This window comes from Haliotis cracherodii, unplaced genomic scaffold (assembly GCF_022045235.1).
Source record: "Haliotis cracherodii isolate W230 unplaced genomic scaffold, xgHalCrac1.p SCAF_6, whole genome shotgun sequence".
Lineage (NCBI taxonomy): Eukaryota > Metazoa > Mollusca > Gastropoda > Lepetellida > Haliotidae > Haliotis > Haliotis cracherodii.
The window spans coordinates 68070830-68098504 of record NW_027266319.1 but is presented as its reverse complement, the minus strand read 5'-3'; the positions used below and the strand labels follow the sequence as shown (position 1 = coordinate 68098504).

The 27675-nt window shown below is 42.6% G+C and overlaps 1 protein-coding gene and 1 pseudogene across 1 annotated transcript in view; both read left to right on the top strand.

Annotated features, from left to right (window-relative positions):
• The first annotated feature begins 6168 nt into the window (after positions 1 to 6168).
• The window catches only part of LOC139445660 (uncharacterized), a 108542-nt gene continuing 87035 nt past the window's right edge, over positions 6169 to 27675 (top strand). Inside the window, 4 exon segments of the mRNA XM_071226852.1 lie at positions 6169 to 6279; positions 6612 to 6752; positions 15338 to 15451; positions 16359 to 16616. Of these exon segments, the coding sequence (XP_071082953.1) occupies positions 6246 to 6279; positions 6612 to 6752; positions 15338 to 15451; positions 16359 to 16616 (547 nt within the window). The 5' untranslated portion in view covers positions 6169 to 6245.
• Positions 13027 to 14328, top strand: LOC139445661 (uncharacterized; annotated as a pseudogene).

Sequence of the window (27675 nt, the reverse complement as noted above, 5' to 3'; positions counted from 1 at the left end):
CACTGTCAAGATGATGTCTTTAAGAAGAAAGAGGAGTATGAAGATCAGGGGAAAAGTGAGAGATGGATTGAAAACAAGCTCAAGAAATGCTGGGAAGCTACCTTTCTAGATCGAATGTCAACAGCTATCCGATATGTGAGTTACTTTGGATATGGACCCCTCTTCAAGCCTATCCTGGAGAAAGTGAGAGCTATGGATCCCGATGTTGATTCCAAAGGATTGTCTGCTAAAATCAACAAGTGGATGAAACCTGTTGTCAAAGACATTCTGTCTCATGTAGATCTTTCTGAGGCTGAAGATCTAGAGCGTGAACAGTCAGATGTTGATGATGATGATGACACAGACACTGAATAATCACTCCATGTACATTTTTACTGTTATTGTCTTAATGTTTGATTTTTGTGTTTTGATAAAATAAACCGTGTGTTAACAGTTTTACATTTCTGTCTGTTTTTCATTGGTAATTACATCAATCCTTGTGGTGAAACTGATACAGAATAGCTGTAGGATTATCATTGCAGTAAGAAATTCCCTCAGCAAGTGTTCAACAACAACAAAAATAACAGAGCATCGACGTTTAATGTGTGTATTTATTCACATATAAGTCATTCAAAGGTGATACAACTGTACAACAAGCAACATAATGTTTAAATCACATAAAGTCCATAGACCCTCAGTACAGTAAACGTTACCTTCCCCAGTTGCAATAAAACTATGTACTGTGTCAACATTGCTGTGAATGAAGATTTAGCAGCTGTTCACCTGAAAAAGACTAGCTTGTATCTGAATCAACCTGTCTATGCAGGCTTTTCTATTTTGGACCTGTCAAAGATTGTCATGTATGACTTTCACTATAATCATATTAAGCTCAAGTATGGTGAGGGTCAGTTTTCGCGGGTTCATTTTCAATGTCACACCAACTGTTGACGACATATCCCTACTGTTGCCGACATGTCCCTAATGTTGCCGACATGTCCCTACTGTTGCCGACATGTCCCAACTGTTGCCGACATATCCCTACTGTTGCCGACATGTCCCTAATGTTGCCGACATGTCCCTACTGTTGCCGACATGTCACTGCTGTTGCTCACATGTCCCTATTGCTACAGACATGTCCCTGCTGTTGCCGACATGTCCCAGCTGTTGCCGACATGTCCCTACTGTTGCCCACATGTCACTGCTGTTTCCCACATGTCCCTACTGTTACGGACATCTCCCTACTGCTACGGACATGTCCCTACTGTTACGGACATGTCCCAACTGTTGCCGACATGTCCTCACTGCTACGGACATGTCCCTAATGTTGCCGACATGTCCCTACTGTTGCCGACATGTCACTGCTGTTGCTCACATGTCCCTATTGCTACAGACATGTCCCTGCTGTTGCCGACATGTCCCAGCTGTTGCCGACATGTCCCTACTGTTGCCCACATGTAACTGCTGTTTCCCACATGTCCCTACTGTTACGGACATCTCCCTACTGCTACGGACATGTCCCTACTGCTACGGACATGTCCCTACTGTTACGGACATGTCCCAACTGTTGCCGACATGTCCCTACTGTTGCCGACATGTCCTCACTGTTACGGACATCTCCCTACTGTTGCTGACTTGTTCCAACTGTTGCCAACATGTCCGTACCGTTGCTGACTTGTCCCTACTGTTGCCAACATGTCCCTACTGTTACGGACATGTCCCTACTGTTGCCGACATGTCCCTACTGCTACGGACATGTCCCTACTGTTGACGACATGTCCTCACTGTTACGGACATCTCCCTACTGTTGCTGACTTGTCCCAACTGTTGCCAACATGTCCGTACTGTTGCTGACTTGTCCCTACTGTTGCCAACATGTCCCTACTGTTACGGACATGTCCCTACTGTTGCCGACATGTCCCTACTGTTGCCAAAATGTACCAACTGTTGCCAACATGTCCGTACTGTTGCTGACTTGTCCCAACTGTTGCCAACATGTCCGTACTGTTGCTGACTTGTCCCTACTGTTGCCAACATGTCCCTACTGTTACGGACATGTCCCAACTAATGCCGACATGTCCTCACTGTTGCCAAAATGTCCCAACTGTTGCTGACATGTCACTACTGTTTCAGACCTCTCCATAATAATGGCAACCTTTACCTACTGTTGCCGTCCTCTTCCTACTGATGTTGATATAGCCCTACTGTTGCCGACATTTCCCAACTGTTGCCCATGTGTCCCAGCTGTTGCCGACATGTCCCTACTGTTGCCGACATGTCCATACTGTTACCGATATGTCCAAACTTGTGCCGAAGTGTCCCTAATCTAATCGACATGTGCCTACTGTTGCCGAGCTGTACTTACTGATGCCGACCTCTACTTACTTTTTGCCGACATGTCCCAACTGTTACCGACCTATCCTTACTGTTGCCGACATGTCCCAACTGTTGCCGAACTGTCCCTACTGTTGCGGGCCTGTCCTTACTGATGCCAACCAGTCTTGTTCCCCACATGTTCCTACTGTTGCCGAGCTGTCCTTACTGATGCTGTTATTTCCCAACTGTTGTCGACATGTCCCTACTGTTGGCAACCTCTCCATACTAATGCCAACCTTACCTACTGTTGCTGAAATGTCCTTACTGATGCCGACATGTCCCTACTGTTGCTGTCATGTCCCAACTGTTGCCAACCTCTCCATACTAATGCCAACCTTACCTACTGTTGCTGAAATGTCCCTACTCATGCCAACATGCCCCAACTGCTGCCGACATCTTACTGTTCACGACCTGTCCTTACTGTTGCCGACATGTCCTTACTGATGCCAACCTGTCCTTACGGTTGTCCACATGTCCCAACTGTTGCCGACATGTACCTACTATTGCCGACATAGCCCTACTGTTGCAGACATGTCCCAACCTTTGCCGACCTCTCCATACTGATGCCGACGTTTACCTTCTTTTGCCGACCTCTCCATTCTGATGCCGACCTTTATCTACTCTTGACGACATGTCCCTACTGTTGCCGACATGTCCAAACTGTTGCCGACCTTTCAATAATGATGCCGACCCTTACCTACTTTTGCCGACATCTCCCTACTCTTGCCGACCTGTTTTTACTGTTGTCGACTTGTTCTTACTGTTGCCAACCTGACCCAACTGTTCCCGACATGTCCCTACTTTGGGCGACATGTCCCGACTGTTGCCGACCTGTCCTTACTGCTGTCGACATATCCCAACTGTTGCCGACATGTCCAAACTGTTGCCGGTCCTTCAATAACGATGCCGACCCTTACCTACTTTTGCCGACATCTCCCTACTCTTACCAACATGCCTCTAGTGTTTTTGACCTGTCGTTACTGTTGTCGACATGTCCCAACTGTTGCCGACCTGTCAGAAGTGTTGCCGACCTGCCCTTACTGTTGCCGACATGTCCCAACTGTTCCCAACATGTAACTACTATTGTCGACATGTCCCTACACTTTGCCTACCTGACCCTACTGTTGCCAACATGTCCCTACTGCTGCCTACCTCTCCATACTGAAACCGGCCTTTACCTACTGTTGCCGACATCTCTCTTCTGTTGCCGACATGTCCCTACTGTTGCCGACCTGTCTTTACTGTTGCCGACCTGTCCCAACTGTTGCCGACATGTCCCAACAGTTGCCAACCTGTCCTGCCTTTTGTGATCATTTGGTCTTGAAGCAGCACGTATTGCACGTGCAGCAGCACTATGAACGGTGTTAAGGTACAGGGTTTTCGATTGCCTGGCATCTGCGTCAATCGAACAGTAACAGTTCAACAACATGCCAAGATTAACAGAAGTGCAAAGAAACAAGGTCAAATGCCGCTTGCAGGCAGGTGAATCCCGATCAGCTGTAGCCCGGTGTTTCAATGGAGCGCCCAGCACCATCACAATGGATGGAAACTGGTTAGTTTTCATAAAGTGAACTATTGTGGTCCATAATTCATACTTCTTTGCTACACTGAGTGTGTTACAGACTTACTTTTGTCACCCCCTTTTATATAGTGAGCACACTTGAAATAGAACCCTTTTCATGGTATACCTGTGGTTGCTTCTACACATCCTCCCAAGGATTGAGTCAATAGTTGCGATCATCGATGTCATGATTAGGTCTGTGTAAAACGATTCTTTCTAATAGTCAATTTTCCATTCATGTCGAGCAATATTTCAGACATTCCTGCTGTTTGTGTATTCATTTCCTAAGTTTTGAGGTACAATCGAGCATGCTCATTCTTCGAAGATTTCAAAGGGCATCCTACGACTCTTACTCAAAAGTTGTTACAGCATCCAAGGCCTGTGGATGTGGAGGACATTTCCAAATCAATGACAAAACTTATGTTCAGTGCAATTCACTTTTGTCACTTGTACCATATGTTTTTTTCAGGTAAAACATTGACTTTTCTTGGCAGTTACCACAATTACCTTGTATCACTGACATTTAGAAATAGTAAGTTGCCTGTGGACAACTGACTGGCTTTGTATGTGTTTGTGACGGGTGACACTGGTGGAGCAGGATACGCGAACCATTCTGCAAACACCTGGATTCATCAATATTTTATAATGATTCATAAACACATACTCATGATGTGCTTTTGGCAGAGTTTTCTTATAGGTGTAGAAAGGATTTTGTCACTTTTATTCGTTTTGTTCACTTGGATGGGCGAGGATATTCGTAAACGAACTTGAAGTATCTGAGCAATTTGCATGGACTATGGAAACCCTGCAGTGCCAGAATCAATAGGAAATGGGTTATGTTTTTTTGCACGAGAAAAACTGCTTATGACAGCATTGCCGTGACCTGTTAAATGAACTTGGAAATCTTACCTAATTATGTGTTAACTCATATACCAACAGACACCTTTCATGTTGTGCAAGTATGTTAGAAGTCACAGTCACTTTTATCTTTGTTGCAGGATAAATGTCATCACGAACGTCCAGTCACGCCGGAAGGCATCTTATACATGGTGCGAGTTCTTTTGGTTTTATGGGTGCAACAAATACAGGTAATAGCCAGCAGCCATACAGGTATTGATCAGATGTAATACGTGTATTCACTGCTTAACATATATTGTCATATATGTATTGACAACTGCCATACAGGTAGTCAGCAACTGTTTTACAGGTATCGATCAACTGTCATACAGGTAATCACTAACCGTCATAAAAGTAATTACCAACGGCCATACAGGTAAATCACTAACTCTCATATGAATAATCCCTTACTGTCATACAGGTAATTACTAACTGTCATACAGATAATCACAACCCGTTATGCAGGTAAATCACTAACTGCCATACAGATGTTCACTTACTGTAAATCACTAACTCTCATATGAATAATCCCTTACTGTCATACAGGTAATCACTAATTATCACGCAGTTAATCACAATCTACCATAGATACCAACACTGTCATACAGGCCAACACTAACTACAATACAGGAAATTACTAACTGTCATGCAGGCAAACGCTTACTACCATACAGGTAATCACTAACTATCAGATTAACATTAACAACAACAGATAATGGATAGCAAGAAGCACACAGATAACTGGCTGAAGCCAGATGTACAATCAAATAACAGACAGGCAATAAAGTCAGATGTACCGTGAGGATTAAAATGGTATTTATATTAAGTTACTGTTGACTTGTTACGTTTCTACCATTATTATCTATTTATTTGTGTGTTTTTCACATGTACATATATATGCTCTCCGCATCATAGCATTCATTCACCAGGTGAAGGAATAAGCATGAACTCCGAAACGTGAGTTCCTCATAATAAAGAAGTTGACATCCATAAAGTCTCTCTCGTGTATGCCACCTCTAAATGCCATTCAAAGACTGGTTGTACATACATGGGATCTATCTCTCCAACAGGACAGTGTACTACAAGGTGCATGTGTGCAAATCTGGATACAGATCTACCGATAACCATGGCTGTCCGCACGGTAAAACTACCTTTACAAAAGAATTGTATACTTTTAAACACAAATTTATTTAAGGGACTAATCATGATCAGTGCATTGATATGAACATGTAAGCCGAAAAAGGCTCTGTCATTGATAGACATGTACTTTATTGACTTCATCAACACATCCGTAGCCATCTGCGACAACGTTATTAACCCCACCGGCGCCTGCAACATCAACTACACTACGTCCCACATCATCTACAGCAACGGCATAACCCAATACAGTAGCGGGGGCACCTGCAGCCTCCCCGAGATATGCACAAACTGCAAGATGGGCTTCTATGCCAGCCCAAACAGATGCCGGAGTAAGTGGTTAACTGTGAACTTATCTAATATGCACACTTATTCCTCAGTGACCGAGTGCTCACAGATCCACATACAGTCAACTTAAATAACCATGATATTGGGATGATGTAGAAATACATTTTGTTTCATTTTCCTGAAGAGAGGCTTGGCAAATTGGCATCTCTGACTGGTTCATGCAAATAAATCATTAATAGGGTGCTGACATTTTTCATTAATCATGATACATATATCACAAATGGGTATCTTAATTACGTTGACATTCCTTCTGGTCATTTGGTTACGTGCAGTTCCCAGTTCGGTAGTGTCTGTATGCTCTGTTTTCTATGGACAGTGTGCTCGGCCATCTCCAACTGTGACCTGGAGGAATGTACGTCGCCCTCTGACCAGGTGTGTTCCCGGTGTGAAGGGGTGTACAGGGAGCTGGCTGGGGAACGAGCGTACGCCGTCACCACAGGCAAGAAATCCTGTATCCGTAAGTATCGGGAATTGTGGACACCCACTCATCATCTTTAATATACTTGTTATTTAATACAATGTTGCATACCTCCATTTGGACGAGGTATTACAAATGCCTTCTTTGCTCAAAGGATTTCCATAATTGATGACAATAACAACCTATTCAGAAATCAAATGTAGAAATTGTTGTAACAGTTGTTCATATGAATGAGTTTGAATATATGCATGTTTTGACTTGTGACAACATTTAATATTTCAAACAGACTGGTTTTAGAGGGGTTTTTTAAGTGTATTTGAAGATTTGTTGTCCCTGTTTTAGAAACCACTGGTAAGAACAAGACTTTACTCTGTGTCGTTGAAAGACATTTAACAACTTGCGCTGGTGGATGGGGGTTTAAACAGTAATAGGCCAAAGTATCGAACAGAGAGTATAGTACTTGATATTGCCTTGAAACATTTGGTTAAATCAATCCGTGGGTATATTAACAACTTTGAGCTGAAGACATGTCCAGTTCTCTTTTGTACTACATAGCATTCCGTACAACAAGAAATGTACATCTCATCAAATGTATCTCACCACCAAAATTTGTTGATAATCAGAAAAGAAAAGTGTAAAGAGAAGCTTGAAAGCCAAACAAAAGTGTTACTTAACGTCACATAAGATGTTAAGTCATGAATAAAAGGAAAAATGAGCATTTGCAAAGAAAAAAACCAACATTATTCGCCAGGGACTACTAGGACTGTAACTGGGTAAATATGATAACTGTCAGGAATGAGATAGTCAGATCAAAACGTACGTGTCTCAGTAATGTTATACCCATGTCACAACTAGATGATCAATAGTGTAAGCCAATATCTGGTGTAGCCTCCTCATGCACGGATCACATCCACAAGACGCCTCCTCATGCTCAAAATCAGAAGCCTAATCCCCAACTGAGGTATGTGTTGCCATTCCTGATGCCATGTAGGGCATCGTTGTCCACAGAGATAGGACGAGTTGCAAGTACATGGTTATCAAAATAAGGCATAATAAAACCGTTCAATATGGTATCTTGGTACCTTTCTCCATTTAGAACCCCCTGAACTGTCACAAAATCAAATTTACAGTCAAAGAAGCAGCATCCCCATACCATCCCTGATCCGCCACCTGAGGCCTCTGTTTCCTGGATGTTTTGCTGATGATAAGATGTTCCTCTTTGCCTCCACACAAGTCCTACCACCAGCGTAGACCGTCTCTCGTAAGACCAATGAATCCCCCTCCATGACCTCAAGATCCAGTGTGCTCGAGTCTGACACCAGGCTACAGAGCCCAGCATATAATGGGGTGAGAGCAGGGGACGTCTTACTGGTGTTGTGGCCCTTAATCCTGCTGCATTTAGTCGACTCCTGATGGTGCTTAGGGATGCTCTGTTGTTGGTATGTCAGTGATGATGGAGAACAGTGCAAGGACCGTGTCCTCTCTGTCACTGGTCTTCGTGGACGTCCTGATCTCGGCATGTCCCTCACATGTCAAGGCAAAGTGTGTTTTCTGATCAGTCTACAGATTACAGCATGATTAATGTTTGACACAGCAACAATATCCCGACATGTCATGCCACTTCGTTGCATGCCAATGATTTGCCATCTTTGATTGTCTCGGATAAAATGCTTAGACATTTCAGTTACAATCGTAATAAAGACAGACGTTTAAATTGGTAGAACTTTCAGTCAACATTAATAACAGTTAGGAATAATAGTAACAGCATGAACTTTCCGTCACCAAACATGAATTCTCTATTTTAACCCCTTATCTGTGCATACGGTTCGCATAAACGCACCCACAAGGTGGGGCAGTTAAGGTGTTTACCATTCTACAAGCAGGTGATGTGACAACACACAGGTAACAATTTGAAAATCTCTACCATGAATATAAACTCGCAATTACACTTTCAATTTGGTGATGCAATACTTTTGATGAGGTGAATATATTGCAGGGCTCAGCAAATGTACCACCAAAGATGGTCCCTATCTCAGAGATTAACCATAATCCTTAAAACAATGAAGGAAAACAACTATATATTCAAAATTAATATAGTATTAGAGAGAGGAACTGTTGATGAAGGGGGTTCACAAAAGTCCAAGTTTAAGCGTGAATCTGTTTGATTCTGTAAGAAGTTTTGATCCCCAACTTCATACCACACTAATCCACTTGTCTTAAATACTTTTTGTGTACATGCAGAAAGTCCTCCCTCGATTGTATTAAGATTTATGGTTCATCCTTGAGACATGGATTTCGTGGTACATTGGCTGGGCCAATAAACAAATGCTCACGGAATAGGCGTTATCGTCGGGCTCTGACGTTTCCTATGATTACAAAAGTGTTTTGTTACCTTTATCAAACATTTAATGATCGTGTATTTGAGCCATTCTGACTGCTATTGGACATGTAGGTAAAAAGTAATCTTGGGTCAGGGACACGAAATTCGAAAAATGAGCCCTCTCTCTTATTTTATCCATACCTACTTTTCTCGTCGTGTCAGAATAATAAGTATTGCAAATTTAAAGAAGAAGAAAGGCCGATTGCCAGCCAATCGAATATGCCTGATTTAATTTGAAACCAACATTTCAAAAGGTTTTCATAACCTTTAAATTTTTTAACTTATCCTGCATTACTCTGTATTGCATTTACTGCTGTCTTTGACAGAGAGACGAACTGTGTGAGATCCAGCTGCTGAAGAAAGTTGTTTCCAGGAAGCAGCGCCCCCTCCCACACAGTCGGCACGTGACCCGGAAGACATGACGTCATGTCAAAACACATAACTGCTTTGTCAGCCACACGGAACGGACGTATACTGTATCCCTAGTGGAAATATTCAAGCTTTATCTGATCCTGACTTTCTGTTGTTTTCTACGACAAAAGTCTGCTGTGTTGTTTATTGTATTTGGTTTGTTACCTTTGACTTCATTCTATTGTTTCGTTACGTTAATGGTAACGTTTCTCGCTCGTATTGTGGCTCTCGTTACGGTATTTCCGAGCGTATTGTTGTTTCCCGCCATTTTGGTTTTCCCGCCCTTTTTTCCCGCCCTTTTGCGATTCACTACGCGTCCACGTATTTTCGTGTTTTGTGTTTTGATTTGGCTCTGTGGTTGGATTTTTACATTAAATTTAATCTTTGTATTTGGCGTGTTTGAAGCGTAATTGTTTGCTCTTATAAACTTTGTAACAGAATAAGTTATGTTGAGTTACATTATGTTTCACGTTGTGTGTTTACACATCGTTATGCTTTTGCTTCAATTCCAGAATGTCTCGCTTCACTAACTGCCGCGGGAAAAAATCTGGACGGGACCCCCGCCCCTGCTGCCTGGACTGTACAACCCCGTGTACCCTCACAGAGCAGTGCAGATACTGTAGTCCCCTGTCGGCAGTTTTCTTCACCGACTACCTACGAGTGTCTCGGAAACGCTTCACTCAACGTGTGCGCCGGCACTCCATCATGCCATCCAACGTAGAGTCTGCCTCCCATGGCACGACATACAACCGTTCACGGTCTCCTACACCCCCCTTACCATCGCTTGCTTCGACCTCATCGCCTGCAGCATCGACCGTAACAGGTTTCCTGTCACCTCTACCATCTACGTCGACAACTCCAGCGCCTCTGATGCCTCCGGCGCCTCTGATGACTCCGGCAACACTACATCCTGCGCCTCCGATGTATCCTGTGCCTCTACCTCCGGCACCTCTGACTACTTCGGCGCCTTTGATTTGTGCCGTGCCACCTACGTATGGACATGCCCTCCCATCATCGTTTATGGATCCATCTTGGATGCAAGCTTGGATGCAGTCATTGTTTGCGCAAGCTACTCCCGCCTCATCGGCGCCGACGGTGCCTCCTGTGACGCCATGGCCACTGACGGCCCCGACTACAGATACTTCAATTCCATGCGGCCTCCTCTACTTCGGGTGCTCATCGGTCTCGATCGTCATTCACCTCGTCGCCTCTGACTGCTTCTCGGCACTTGTCCTAGTCAGCTCGATCCCGTCGACGTTCTCGTCGCTCACCCGTACATAGTCGTCGACGTCGTTCCTCCTCATCGGATGGGTCATTTCGACCTGATTATCTCCCGAGATTGATACACACTTTGGCCTATCACAAGCTGCTGATCGGCTAGCGACCGTTTGACCTCCGTCGCTCCCTCAACAGGCTCTGATGTCGACAAAAATCTACGATTTGGTATAACCCGACTTCGCTTCCACCCGACCCCATGCTGACAGACCTTGTTACGGCGTTGGACGAGGACTTTGCTAAGTTGTCCCTCACGCCGTCGTTTCCGGCGTGATGATTTCCCTGTCCACTCCTTTGATGTGGCCGACGGTCACACATCCGTGACGAGGACTTACATTGAATGTCCGGGTCTTCCCAGTATGCCACCATACGTATGCCGGACTGCCGACTCACATTCGTGGAAACGGAACTGCGGCGTTCTTTGAAGCTACTGTCTACACTTGACTCCTCTGCCTGGTGCTATTGACCAGGATCTAACAGGATCCTAACAGGATCGACCACCTACGCACTGTTATGACATTCCAACTCCGCAAGGTCAACCATTTGCGCAATCATCTGAGAGCCGCTCTTGCGCAGATCACCGCTACTCGACGGTTGGGCTACTTGACTTCCACGGAATGGGATTCCGAATTCGAGCGTTCCTTACTATGACAACCTTGGTCGGGTCCTACCCTTTTTAATGGGGCCATCTTCGCTACACACGTCTGAGTCTCCAGCTTTGCGAGAGATGAAATGGCTCTCAGAGCCTTGGAGCATGTCACACACCAATCAGCGTCGTGGCCAGACAGGGCGTGGTCGTGCTAAATCTTGTGGCACCTACCAGCCCCGAAGAGATCGTCGACCCAGCAAGGGTGCCGATTCAACCTCGAAGCATTGACCGGTGGGACCTCAATGACTGGCACCTCCCACCCCCAGCCGTTCCGGTCATGGACACACCTGTGGGTGGGAGACTAGGCCGGTTTTGGAGAAACTGGTCTATACTGGATCACCCATTCGTCACAAACGACCTCCTGCAGTGGCACCAGCTCCCATTGGCTGCACTTCCTCACCTGACGTCCACTCCGACAACAGATGCTTATTCGCCTAACCAACTTTGGCCCCTTCACGACAGCATCGACTCCCTACTGCGGAAGGAGGCCATAGAGATTGTGCATGACCCGGCTCGAAACCCAGGATTTTACTCCCCGATGTTTCTGGTTCCCAAGAAGGGAACCACCAGCTGGCGCACGATAAACAACCTCTCCACTTTCAACCGGCGCTACCTGGGTCGTCCTCCCTACTTCCGAATGATGACGTTCCCTGATCAGTCGCGATATCCAGGACGCCTATCTTCAAGTACCCATCAACCCCAACGACCGGCACTTCCTCAGGTTCATTTTCAATGGTACCCATTACCAGTGGGTGGTCCTACCATTTGGAATTTCCACGGCCCCGTGGCTTTTCACACGGATCACCAAGCCGGTCGCTGCCTAACTACACCTGAGGAACATCAACTTCATTTTACCCTGCGGCTCTTCAATCAGTTGGGATGCAGTTCATCGGGGGCCTGTTTCTCACGGATCAGAACCTCCTTCAAGTCCCAAGGAACAGGTGGTTGAAAATCCTCGCTCACCTCTACCCTGCCCTCCAGCAGGCTCGAACTCTCCGCCAATGGCAGGTTCTCTTGGGCCTCCTCACATCGGCTCAAGACCTGACTGCCAGAGGTCGCCTCCAACTCCGTCCAATTCAACAGTTTCTCGCTCCCTTCATCCGGCAGCAGAATCCGGAGTCCCCCATCGTCCTCCCAGTTCACCTCCACCCCTTCCTCCGATGGTGGACGGTGGAATCGAACGTCTGCGGTGGCGTCTCCTTGACCGCGCTACAGCCAACCCTCCAACTGTTCATCGACGCATCCAAACAGGGTTGGGGGGCTCATCTGGGGACTCAAACAGTTGCAGGGCTGTGGTCCGGAGATCGAATCCACTGGCACAGCAACAACCTCGAACTCGAAGCTCTCATCCTGGCCGTCTCCCACTGGCAGAGCATGCTCCGTCATGCCCAGTTGACCATCTCCATGGACAACATCCCCGTGGTGTGGTGTCTGAGGAATCAGGGAACTCTCCAGTCTCAGTCTCTGCTCAACCAGACCTTCCGATTCTTCGACCTGGTGGACTGCTTAGACCTGCAATTCCTTGTTCAGCACATTCCAGGTTGCAAGAATGTTCTGGCAGACACTCTTTCCAGGCCAGACAAGGTGGCTCCCACCGAATGGCGACTCCACCCAGAGATCTTCACCGTCCTTTGTCAAACGATCGACACTCCAAACATTGATCTGTTCGCCACGTCTCAGAAATGCCAGCTGCAGACTTACATCTCGCCGGTCCCGGATCCGGCCGCTGTAACAGTCGACGCCTCCAGTGTTCCCTGGGAGGGATTAAGCACGTACGCTTTTCCGCCTCCGGTTCTCCTTCCCAGGGTTCTTAAAAGGTCCAGGCCACTTGACACCTGACACTGATTTTGTCGCGCCTTGGTGGCCGGCCATAAGTTGGTTTGTCAACCTCCAAAACATCGCCAGACACAACCCTCTAGAACTGCCGGCGTGGTCTAACCTGCTGATCCACCAACACAGTCGGTTGCCACATCCAAGTCCCGCTAGGTTTCGTCTGCAAGCCTGGCACATCTGCAGAAAGCCCTAGGAGCCAAGGGCTATTCGACTAGAGCGGCCAAGGCTATTGCTTTAGCCCATCGTCCATTAACACGGGGACTATATGATGATAAATGGTCCTCGTTCCAGGCATTCTGCTCTGACAAGCACCAGAATACAATAACAGCGTCACCGCAGTTCCTGGATGAGTTTCTTCTGTACTTGCGCAGCACACGTTGATTAAAGGCTCTACCATCTTCACGTACTTGGTCGCCATCAACTCCGTTCTTGCCATCCTGGACGACCGGAGAATGACGAAAATTCCCGAACTTCAGGCATTGCAGCGCTCGTTTCGTCTTGAAGACCAGAAAGCCAAGTTCAGACCGCCTGCATGGGATCTGAATGTGGTCTTAAAGGCTCTTCGGGAGGCTCTCTTCGAACCACTCCACTCGTCTTCCTTTAACGACTAAACGAAGAAGACGGTGTTTCTACTGGCCTTGGCTACTACCGCCCGGGTTAGTGAGCTCCACGCCCTCGACGTCTCTCGTGGCCGGCTCAAACGCGGGATTGGCGCAGTTCATCTTGGGCTGTGCTGGGACTTCATCGCAAAGAATCAACTCCCAGGACAGCCTGATAGATCCTTCACCATCCCTGACGCAAGTCTAGGAAACGCCTTTTCCTACTGGTCACCCCTTCGTCGCAGTCGGAGGTCAGCCGGAATACTATCTCCCTGTGGCTCCGGGGGGTCATCCTCCAAGCTTATAAAGTCGCCGGATTGGAACCCCCCAAGGGTAACAACCCACACGAGATTCGGGTGGTCGCGTCTACCATGGCTCTTCACAGTAACTGTTCCCTCAAATCGATCATAGAAGGCTGTTTTTGGTGGTCCGACACCGTTTTCACCAGACACTACCTTCGTGATGTAGCCTTGGAAGATGTCCACGGCGTTCATAGCTATGGTCCCTTGGTGGTAGCTCAACAGGTAAACCAACCCCCGACGCCACTGATTCGCCATTACCCGGAGCGGGGCGCGTCGAACTCTCTGGTGTTTTTCACCCAAGATTAGAGGGCTCTACTGTGTTCCGCATTCGCTCTTAGGTCAGTTCTAGTTTTGGCTTTCCCGCCTCATACTATTTCTGTCACCTATTTCGGGTTCCCTCTTTTGCATCGACTCTCGTTTCCTTCGACAGGAATGGTCGCTGGTGTCGCGGTCATCTCTTGCACATGCGGTGTAGTTTCATCGGACCTTTGTCGAGGGATTTCTTCTGGCTCACATCTGAAGGTATGCCCACCAGCCGTGCCATCTGATAAAGATGCAATACGGAGTAATGCAGGATAAGTTAAAACAATTAGTAAAATCTAAATATTTTTTACATTTGTATACTTATCCTGAATTACGAAGTCTAAGTGCCCCCCCAACCCCCACCCCCCACCCCCCCCCCCACCCCCCACCCCCTGCGTTCCGCTTCCTCCCCACGAAGTTTCCGATGTTATGTTTAAAGCAGTTATGTGTTTTGACATGACGTCATGTCTTCCGACTGTGTGGGAGGGGGCGCTGCTTCCTGGACAGATTGAAATAACTCTCATCAGCAGCTGGATCTCACACAGTTCATCTCACTGTCAAAGACAGCAGTAAATGCAATACAGAGTAATGCAGGAAAAGTATACAAATGTAAAAAATATTTAGATTTTACTAAATTTTATTTAAATACCTTGTCCTTTTTTATTTTTTTCATAATAACCAGATAACCGACTGGTGCGAATACATTTTATGACAAAAGTAGTGAGGTTCCAGGGTAAAAAAATGTTGGTAGATTTAAATTTAATCACATATATAATCTATTTCAGTTGACAGTTGTAATGGTGCCTGTAGTTATATAAAATGCGACCAAATTCGACTGTATGACTGACACGAGTATGCTGTGTGTTTTTCAGAGGCTTGTTCGTGGCGAAGTGACAGTACACGGTGCTACCCAGGAGAATGTGCAGAGGAATATGCAAGGAATTGTATCTGTACAACAGAGTTTAGCGGCACTCACTGCGAGAAAAGTAGGGACAAAATACACATACAAAACCAATGAGCATTTTGGCACAAACGTTAATTAAACAGTATTACAATATTTGGTTTTCTTGGTATCCTGAAAACATTAAATGTGTCAATGACGGCCTGGACACAGTGAGGTGAACGGTTCCCATTCAACCATATCTCTGTCCTTGCTGCCAGGGTCAGAGTAGGACGCCAGTACCTCATTCTTGTCCCAGAGAAGATCAGGGTTCAATTGGGTGACTTGGCTGATTGCAGGGACTTGTATCCCAGTGGCGTGAATAGTTGATGATGTTACTCATTCACGGGTTTGCCGGTCCAGACTGGAACATGTCCAGGCCAATGATATATTTATTTCTGCCTGCAGTGTGAACAACATTTACTTATCTACTCTTATCTCTACATACGCAGAATGTGATCCGGTTCAATATTGTTTTGTTTCTGAAATGACGTCATTACCTTCATGGCTCCTATCTGTAGCTCAGCACAGACTTGCTGTTGCTCACGAGAGGCTTCTTGGGGCTTGTGTTATTCATAAAGGGTTTAAAATAAAAATATGGTTGCGAATGGGTGTAGAGAAACGTCAGAGAATAACCAGTTTCGGTTATCCGTGGATATAGATTCCTTTGGGCAATTTCCCAACTGTGTCTTCCCGTTATCAGGAAACTGATGAATCTGGCGGTTACTGACCATGTCATCTGAAACATCCGCCTTCCACCTGATATATTTGTAATGGCTCATTACAGTCTGACAGTTGCAGTTTTTCTTTGAACTTGCCTTGATTGACAGGTCCTATAAACTTTATTTGATGCTCATCATTCATTGGCAACTGACGCTTTTGTGCGAAAAATATGGATGCATGATACACTAGATCACCGAGGATGCATTCACTCACTCACCTTGTATTTCCAGTCGACACGTTCCCATCTATTTTGTACAACACACTGAAGGTGACAGGCCCGGGCCTGGACAAGGTGGAAGCCCCAGACAACCCCAATGAAGGAGCTCCCCAAGAGAAGTCCTGGACCAACATTAACGACACCAGGATGATCTACTACAAATTTGAGACCAAGTTCATCATGACTGCGACTCCACCGCCGAGACAGGCCTATGTTGAGGGCTTTGCTGTTGGCATCATCAACGCCAAAGCAACATTTGAAGTAACAAGAAGTATGAACTCTGTGTTCTTTTAAAGTGTATTCATTCATGATCATTGATTAATGTTATGCCCGATGCCATTGCTATTTTGACTTTATCACATGATCACGTGTTTGTTCAGATGAACAGTTGACTTGCCTTTGCATGTGTTTTCTACTGGTGTCACGAATGTGACCGGATACGCTCACCTTTTCTCACGCCCCGGATATCATCATCATTTGAGAGTGATTCAAAAACACATTCTCATGATACAGACGGAATTGCACAATTGACTCTTATGCTTCTTATGGTTATTTAAAGGGTTTTGTGGCTTCCATTGATATCATAAGTTATCCATTGTTAGTTGCTATTTGCTAAATATGTTCACTTTTGTTTTATTCACCTTTGGTCCTTTCAAAAACTATGTTTTAAGTTGTAAGTATGTTCCAGACGACTATGTCATAAGGAGCACTGTACGACCTTGCAGTGGCCCCAGTAAGACGCACTGCAAACACGAAAACGTCGTTTTTTTCCGTATATGGTCATTGGACGGAAAAACGACGTTATTTGGACGTTTTCAAACCATCGTTTTTCCGTCCAAATAACGTCGTTATTTGACATCGGAATTTACTGGGAGAGAACGATAGCGTTAAGCTCCTCCCTTTCTTGATTGACATTGTCAATCAAGCAACAGCGTCTACCGGTATTTCTACTTCTCAGATTTCATTGGTCAGTCCCCGCGTGTTAGATTACAGGCCCGCGTTTGACGCTGCACTCGAAGCGCTTAGCGGAAGTACTGAAATCAATCGTTCTGCGCATGCGGATTACTTAATGTCTGGACCAAATTTTCCGTTCTGTGCATGCGCGATTTCGCGTATTGTTTCCTAGATTTAATGTCACCACTATTTGACAATGGTTCATAAACACAGTCACGTGAAGGTTCGGAATCGTAACGAGTAACTCCATTTAAATTGAAGAGGATTCCCAGTGATATGGGAGATTCCAAGATGAAACTATTCTTTGGCTGTCTAGGCTGCCACCCAAACCGATCTAAACGGCACCCGATAGGTTATTGTATGCTAAATAGTCATATGGAAGTGGACAAGAACTATACATTGTATTCCGGCCGATTGTTCTTGCATTTACTTATAAGTCAGGAAAATGGACTTAAAAGGGGAGTTGTTGAATGTAATTATTTTAATTATTAAATGTTGTCTATACACTAATCTGGACAAACTTCTCATTGCTCTGTTTATGTCATCCTATATACTATTAGTATGTTACCGTTCTAAAGTCAACCTCTCACATAACATTATATTGTTCATAGTATCAAAGTTTAATCAACAATATCAAGAGTAGCGATTTAAACCACTGAAACACCCAAACACAAGGCTGTTATCAAGCGCTAGTGCAGACGTGATGCATCGTAAAAACTGTATCGTGATGTCTTCAGAAATTCAATTATACTACGAGATAGTACGGCTAACGCTGACTCACCGGTGGAACAAAGACAATATCGCTAATACAGATATAACGTATTTGAATGTTAATACTAAAGACAAACAATCATTATTTTTGCAGTGACGATATAACACGTACACACGTTTATTGTTAACTTTCATCAGTTTTGCTCTTCATTTTAATAACTTTGTTTTCACATATATATGTAGCAATACCCGACAAGCATGTCATACATAATCATGGGGCAGTTTTCAATCTTGTACTGACTTACCCTGGTGTTAATGAGCGAAGTTTATTGGCTTGTGTGTAAAACCCCGTTTTTCTGGTAATCCTATTATTACTTAGTTTATTTCTATCTAATGACACCCTGTTCTCTGGATCATGGCTCCGTGACTATCCATAGCAATTAAGATGAACATTCAGTTCAAGTAAATGAATGAGTTTGTTTTGACGCTACAGTCAGTCAAAAAACCAATGCTGTGAGGTTTGATAACACACTTCTACCAGGTCGAACATCGTGGATCCTCATTTTCTGCCTAAAGAGAATCATAGTTCATATGCTTATCCATCTGCGAATACCCTCCCACTCAAGATGACCTTACTTGTTGCTAAATCTGTCATCTATCCCCCTAATCTCACCCGCCCCCGACCCCCACACGCACGCACGCACACACGCACACACACACGCGCACACACGCGCGCGCGCACACACACACACACACACACACACACACACACACACACACACACACACACACACACACACACAACTGACCTAAATAACCTGGACAGGAAATACTGCTGATAGCCTCTGGTCAACTCAGCCACGCCACCGCAGAATGTTCGTCCAACTCTGCAGGGGGCATTCTCAGTGGCTTCAAACGCGCTGAAATGTTTTCGCCTTGCATCCAAGATGGTGGACAAGTGAAATCGTATGAAATTTGGCTATTTTAGGTCCTATCTCTTTTTTGATTACCCAATAAAGTCAATTCATAGTTACACGGTTGTGAAGAAGCTTACAACTTTATAAGACTTATTCCAGGTAGCACATTGTGTACACCCTATCCCCATTGAAGTCTCCACTATGGGTATTCCTGGGGACGAAAAGGCCCCATGTACCTAGGAATTTCATCAATACATTCATGCGCGGCATTCTCTGCCTAAAGAAGATCATATAGTTAACATGCTAATCCAACTCGAACTACCATCCCGCTCAAGATGAATGTTTTATGTAACATCCAACAGGCCCACATTTACGCACGCACGCACGCACGCACGCGCACACACATATTTGGATTTACCAATCCCTGAATTGAGAAGACGTGCGTTACGAAGCTCCTCCAAGTCATCATCAATATCCGTATATGTCTGTGATATCATTACCCATTCAAAGCTGAATATACATTTATTGTGTTTTCTTGACAACAAATGTTATAATTGGGATAACACTTTCTGAGTAAAGTACAGATTCTCGTACTTTCTTGGGTTGAGCCCTGTCCGGGATTTGAACCCACACTGTGAGTGAGGCACCCTATCGCCAGAACACAAAGTTGGCGATCTAACCCAGCCACCGAACCAAAAATGTTAGTCCAGATGACGTATACTTTCTGTACTCCTCTGACAAGAGAAAAATGGCACGGCTTCTATGACCGAAAGCTTTGAACCAACAATGCCTTTAAGAAAGTGGTCAACAGTAACACACATTATATTTGGATACCACGTTCTCAGTAAACTACATATTTTTAGGGTGGAGATAATAGACGTTGATGGTTGATTATCAATGGACAAATTAAAGCCAAAACTTAACTTATGAATGATTGGTAATGGGAAATGGACAATGGGCAAACGGGAGGCGGGGTAATCAGCGCCATGCCAGTTATCTGTTGGCTTCCCTTGTTGCGTTCCTTTCTTTGCTATCTTTTTACTTTTGTTGTTCTTACAGGTACAAATATATGTTCTCTGCCTCATAGCATTTAATAATATGCACCTGATGAAGGAGAAAGTATATATTCCGAAACGCAGTGTTCCTCCGTTGACATCCATAAATATTTTTCCTTGTGTGTATCAGTTCTTAATGCCCTTCAAAGACTCAATCTAGCTTTGTTTTTAAATGTCGTGATATTTGCGTAGAATATAATATGGTCATGCCTATATACATTTGGGTCTTTGTCTACATAAGCATTTAGACATACAATTTAGAGCTAAGGACATTGCTAATTCTGCAGGCATGAAGTACGTCATAGCAAGCTGTGATCTTTATTCATACTTTAGATATTCGTAATGGAGATCTGTAACTGAAGTTTACCGTAATCTTCGGCAACTCCTGACCAGTTGAACGTCTTAGTGCATTCAGATGCCATTGTAAAATTCCAGGCTGACCCTCTTTCTGTGATGTTTTGACGGATGAAATCTATTGCTTTATAATAATCTCTGTTTGCTGATATATAATATGTACATGTAAAATATTTACGATATTTTAAACTTGTAATTCGATGCATATGCAATGCAATGTGAACATAAGTGCGGATGCACGAAGGCGGTTATAGTCATAGTTATACTGCGATGGATGTAGGGGAATGGTAGGGGGGTGTATGTATGTATGAAAGCAGGAATACCGATACATGAGGGCGGATATAGTTATAGTTCGATGGATGTTGGGAATGGTGGGAGGATGGATTATGTATGAAAGCATGCGCATGGATCCATGATGGCTGACGTAGACATAATGGTGGGAAAGAAGAATGTGATGTGTGAGTGTGTGTGTGTGTGTGTGTGTGTGTGCGTGCGTGCATGCGTGCATGCGTTGTGATACGAGGGTAGGCGAACATGTTGTCAGATGATTGTGTGAGTAAGTTAAGTGGTTGAGGATGTGGCAGGTATGAGTATTGATACATGCAGACTTGGGGTTGGGGGACTGGGTGTGCCTGTACTGAGGTATTTTGTTTCACTCACTTATAGTGTTTTCTTTCACTCAAATACTGTTTTACGCATTTTAATGACTGCAACTGTAGTGACTCAAAGGTCATACTGGCCGGGCATTCAACATATCTACCCCAACTACATACGTAGCCATTTTTATGGTGTACAATTCTTCTTCTGCCTCACACACACACACACACACACACACACACACACACACACACACACACACACACACACACACACACACACACACACACACACACACACACACACACATTAATTGTTTTATTAAATGTATCTTCGAGAGTCAGTAAGAAACTAGAAATAACTGCCTTTGTTCTGTAAACCTCACCAAGTTTCAGCTTTCGCCTCTTCCTTTGTGGACTGAGGTTTCACATTTGTAAAATGATCTCTCTTATCTGTCTGTACCATCAACTTAACTGCCCTCACCCCCTGCAGTTTTCCTGTCCCATATTGCCAAGCAGGTGACCCACAAGGAGGAATACCGCCCTCCCTCAGTCCAGTGATACTGTGCCTAGCACAATATGTTGGGGATACGTAGCCTTGCTGTGGGCAAACATTTTGTAACAATTTGGCAAACTTTGATATGTAAACAGCAAATATTATTCAGTTTTATTTCAACAAAAACGGAAAAAATCGGATCCTACTTATTTTGTGGATACCATAACAATAAATCAAGCCAATAGATCGTTTGAGCTGGCATGAATATAAAAAATAATTAGCAAGTCGATAGTCATAATTCCCTCTGTTGGTCCCACGTGAAATGTTCTTCATGAATAGAATAGATGGCTGATAGACGTTCGACCGAATAATATCATTTGCTAACTTCAACTGTTCATCTAATTTCCATGAATGTATGTTACATAGTTCATATGTTCATGGGCTTCTTCACTAAATGTATAGTGTGGAGGACTACTTCACTTGAGGATAAGTAACATAAATAATGATGATAATTATGATAGTATTGCCATTATTATTCCTTCAGATTATTAAAAAAAAGTTATTATGTTTTCATAGAGAGAAAGAGGTATGGAGATTGTGAGATTATTTTTAGCATCGGAATTGTTAACATAATTCTTAAAGATATTATGTTTTGTTTGTTTATTGTTAAATGCTGCACTCAGCAACGTAAGGATATTAAAACATTACATTTAGGTTCAGTTGTATTTTTATATTTGTATCATTTTGCAAATGTTACAGAGACCTGATAAGGGATATATAATAATGTATAGTCGCTATTCTTAAAGTAAGAATATGTTAGATTTATCAACCAGAAATATTGCACACAAGAGGATAATCATATTTCATGACACACTTTTTTAACGTCGAAGTCAACGATATTTGTGTATGTTATTGCTACATGACACGGATACGTCATGATAAAGCAATTAGAAATTGGCATTTGATGATATAAGATAGCTACGCGATAAATCACAAAGAACAAAGAAGGAAGCGATATTTATTTCACGATAAAACATTGTTCTATCATGACGTCATTTATTGAGATTCGAACATGCACTCGCAACTTGAAAAGTAAAATTTGTAAATTTGACCTTATTTTTGAGAGGTATGTGTCTAGTGAGTTGTTCCCAATAAATTTTACTGGAGAATCCGAAAATGAGAGTGATATGACAATCGGTATTGGGAGAAAAGGTACAGATGATTGACGAGAAAATTGTGAGAATATGCGGGACCAAACTCAAATCCTAAAATGGATTTATCTAGCATGGCCGCTGTCGGATTCTATTCAAGGAATCATCATTATTTAAGTACGGGTAAATATTGTAAAGCGTGTATTTTTTCCTAATTTAATACCCTAAAAGAGGCTGTACGTAATGTTGATATCACATATAGAAATAAACGAGTCTCGGTCGTTGTTTATCGTACAATAAACAACTCCCACTCGTCGTTTGTTTCTTAATAACATGACCATATACACTAACATTTTATCTTTTCATGTTTATCGGTCAACAAAAGCGACATAAGCATTTCCATTATCATGAGAAACCCTTGCCAAAATTAAAGTAGCGCCAACTGCACCATTGCGACAACATCAGGAGCATGTTTCATGATTCATCATAATAAATGATGACATTGGATGCTCGCAAAAACGCGAGCTCATTCCGATCCACTAGTTGCACCCGCCACAAACACATCCAAAGGCAAGCCAATCGTTCACCCGAAAAGGCAGAGAATTGCATCTGATATCATTTTTGTCATTGATACGTCAAACCTGGAAATGCCGCCTACACGTCCAACACAAAGCCCAAGCCAGGACCCAAATCCTTCAAACCCGGCCAAAGTTCTGTTAATTACATACATTTCCCCCTAACCTTAAATAATCTATACTAGTTCTGAAGTAAATCGTATTTACCCGTATGAATCGTCTTATGTTATTTATTGCCGATAAACAGAATATGCACACTTTCTGAAAGTACTGTGTGATAAGTCACGCACCAAACCTATACTCTCGATATACATGCTGCTCTTACTTAAAAAAGAATATTGGGTTAACAAGATACGTATATTAAAGTACCATGCTTTCCTTATGTGCTCTCATTCTAATTTGAAATAATGGCATAAATAGTTACCACTCATCTTTCAATATTTTTCAAATTTGGGTTAATCACGAACATATTTGAATATGTACAACATCTTTACTTACTTATCTTTATACTTAAAGGCATCAGGTTTGTCTGTCATAAGACCCCGAAACAAATATGTCCAACACAGCCCAATATTTGGCTCTTGGCTCCTTGTTCTTATATTTTATAAGTATTGTTTAAACAACTGTTTTTTTCTGTAAAATATGTTCATTTCAGAAATTAGATGTTATTCTAGCATTAGGTCTGTGGTACGTTTACTGCATCAGCATTACATTAAAACGATATTACATTGTATAAATCCATACAGAGGAAATGCTTAACATTTATCTTTTAAGGAAGAGTGCAGGACGACTTGCTTTATACATATAAATGTGGACATATATGTATGGACATTTGGATGATACAGATATACCTCCTTAAAGATAGTGTTCGTTGATGACTGTAGAAAATGGAATAATTATGTGAGTAATCGGGTTAATACCACGTTCAGCAATATTTAGCCATATTGCGATATTGGTTTCCAACATACAAGACGGACCATGAAATTATGACTTGAATTTGGACCTGACTTTCTGGTGTGATGTAACACCCCAGAATCTTCGGTAGAAAAAGGGCTCAAAGCACGAATTAAGATCACGAGATGATACTGATGTATGCATCTGGACATATATTTGCGTAGTATTACTACCTTAATTCATCAGTATATATGTATTTTGCAAAAAAGGATATTATAGGATCGACGCTGACATGCGCATATAACCTATTCACCAGTGCTGTAATATTTCATTTCTTCTGACACATATCGACACGAGAAATTATATTTAAATTTAAAAGGAGCCCAAGTGGGATAGAATTTTGAATCTGAACCTGTTGAACAAGGCTTGTTTCATTTTGGGCTATAACATTGCCGCAAGGCCTGGGCGGAAGGGAACACCTGTTTGCACCCATCAGATACCAATCACAACTTCTCTCTCCAAACGAAAACAAAATACGATAAATGTCGGAAGTGTATCCTTCTAATTTTCTATTTAGATACATGTTTTAACTTTAAAGTAATTATATGTATCTCATGTATTATTGGTATCTGTGATGCTGGTACCGTTTTGTTGCCATTGTGTAGCTTTTGTGGAGTTATTATGAATATCAAATACATGCCTTGAAATATGGACTTGTGAAAGAACTCATCATTGAATCATTTGCATTTAAATTAATGCATATACCATTTACTTGGCGTGTATGGACATATTATCCATCTACTTATACACACTTATTATGGATAAAAAAAAGAATTTCATTGTACTTTATTATTTATAAAAATACCCGTGAAGATCCGGGTTAGAATAGGCATTCAACAACCCATGCTTCTACGAAGGCGACTTGGTTCGCTGACTTGGTTGATGCATGTCATCGTATCCCAAATGCGTAGATCGGTGCTCTTGATGATAATGACTAAATGTTTGGTCCAGACTGGATTATTTACGAACCACCGTCATAGAGCTGGTATATTGCTGAGTGCGGCGTTAAACAACAAACAATCAAACAAAATCTATATAATTATTAAACACCTTCCAACAATGATAAAATTAAACTAATATTTTCTAAATATTCTGTTATTTTTATAACATAATTTGATTCATAATTAAATTATTGCGTTGCTTTCTTCCCTGTCATTCAATGTGCATGTTCAAACCCCTAAACTTTTAATATTTCATTTTTCATAAATGGCTACGTTAGTGCGTTGCCTAGATCTCTCGTTACCTACTCACAAGAATAGATTAAAATAATTTGTTTTACTATCATATTTCTGTTTATCTAATTCATAATACGAAATTGATAATTCATTTATAATAGTATAGATCATATTCGTATATATCACTATCTGATGCTAAGGTTTTATTTCAGAAAATATAATTAATTCAAAATGTAGAAAGATACACAATTTGCCATTATTTGACTTTTAAACTGTACAAAGTATGATAAAATGATCAGAATACCTGTAACGGGTAGAATTTAAGAAAGAAATATTTGTCGAGAAGTCCCATTTTTCAGATATGCCCTTCAGTAGTATTATTGCATATCTCCAGAGAGAGGTTTACATTGTAGTTCTCATTATTTGTGGATAATTCAAAAAGCAACATAGTAAATATATATGCTACCATGACGAAAGAATACAGAGTATACATAACTCGCAATTCTATATATTCAGCAAACAGCCCAAAACCGAAACTCCACAACATATCCGATTACATTGATTAAGGCTGTCCCAGTTCTCCATGCGATACTGACGCCCGTTCGTCTCCCAGACCATACAGAATAAATTTAAAAGGAATCCAGCTCAAGTCTAGAACGATATGGCAAGCCTAGATTGCCTTAATTCTATCCATGAAAGTAAGCATTAATAAAAAAAAAATATTGTTCTTGTCTGCTTCAGATTATATTTTGTAGATACTTATTTTAACTAGGAAAATTGTACTGACACCGGCGCTGTCCCTATTGAAGCTATCCATAAGAATTTCGAATTGCCGTCCATTGTTCGATGTCAATACATCGATGACAAGTGAGGATATCATAAAGTAATCGTTGATGCCGCGCTACACTTTGATAAAAATTATAATCAAGACTGGTGTGTACATTACTACAGTGAACATGTACATGATCATGCCCTAATAATCAAATGCCGTAATGTCAAATACTAATGTATTATTGTGTGATGAATTTAACTGGATCAGTGGTAACATGTGATATTAATATTCCATCAATTTCTTTCCTGGTTGGTCCATCCATGTCTACAAAATGAAAATAATACAATTAAAATGGAGCATAGAATAATTCTTAATTTCAGGCTAGAGCTGTGGAAATCTAGACTTTCCCAATCATTATAGACTTGAGTTGGTCTCATGTTTTACATTATTCTCTTGGGTCAACGTCACAGCTCATACCATACACTAACAAGACCAGCTTACCCCCCGCCGGAGCGCCTGGATTTTGGTTATATCATCTAACATGGCAAACTCTGCTCTTAAGTAAACAAGAACCTAATCAGCGAGGGGTCCTTTGTCATCCCTATGTGGCTGCTTATAAAAATTTGATATCTTTTCCCAAAGACCTTGTTAAAAATATATTTTCTGCTGAATATTCGAAACAAATAGAGTGAGTTGGTACTACATGTACATATGTATACGGTTCTATTTTAAATGACTGCAGCGCTCCATTATGAAAACAATTTGTTTTAACGCCGCTCTCAGCAGTATTCCAGTGATATATGACGGCGGTCTGTTGTATATGAAATATATGCAAATTGAATCTTGAATCTTGAAAGTTGTAACATGTCCGCAAATAAGTATCACATGCAGTATACAGTATATCAACTGCAATATACTGTATACATCAGTATACAGTGTGTCGCGAGCTCTGCGCTGGGCTGGAGCACACATTTCCTACACCTCTCCCTTCGGCAAACACATCACGAGGGTTGCAACGAGGTCACAGGTCAGGCGTGCACTCGTCAGTTGTCTAATACGGTCAAGAGTAAGATCTTCCGGAAGACCACTGCACTGGAGGTATGTGGATTATTGAGGAGGTACTACGTGTTTGGAACTGGGAGTTGAACACTAAGCACTTTTAGAGAAGAGCTCACAATAAAACGTTATGGACTCGCGGACGGACTTGTGTTTTCATTTCAAGACGTACATTTATCAGGTTGAACTTCCTAACTGTAACAATAACTGAACTTTACGCCTTTTATACACATTTGTGATGGGGCGACAATGCGACAACGAGACATATTTTGACCTTGAAAATGTCGCGTTACGGCATCGTCGCCCTTTTGTAAAATAAAGAAAAGGATTATCAAAGAGCGACAATGCGAACACGCGACAATGCGACAAATGGCCAATTGTCGCGCTTTTGTTAATTTTGACACGTTTTGCTTGTTTTTGTAAAGGCGTCAATGCGACAGTGCGACAACGAGACAATGTCCCTTCCATAGTAATCCGTGCAAGTAAAACTGAGTAATGAAATAGAAGTCTGACATGCCAGTTAAAAGATAGAGTGTTGCAGCTTCTGATTTCATAGATCTTCAA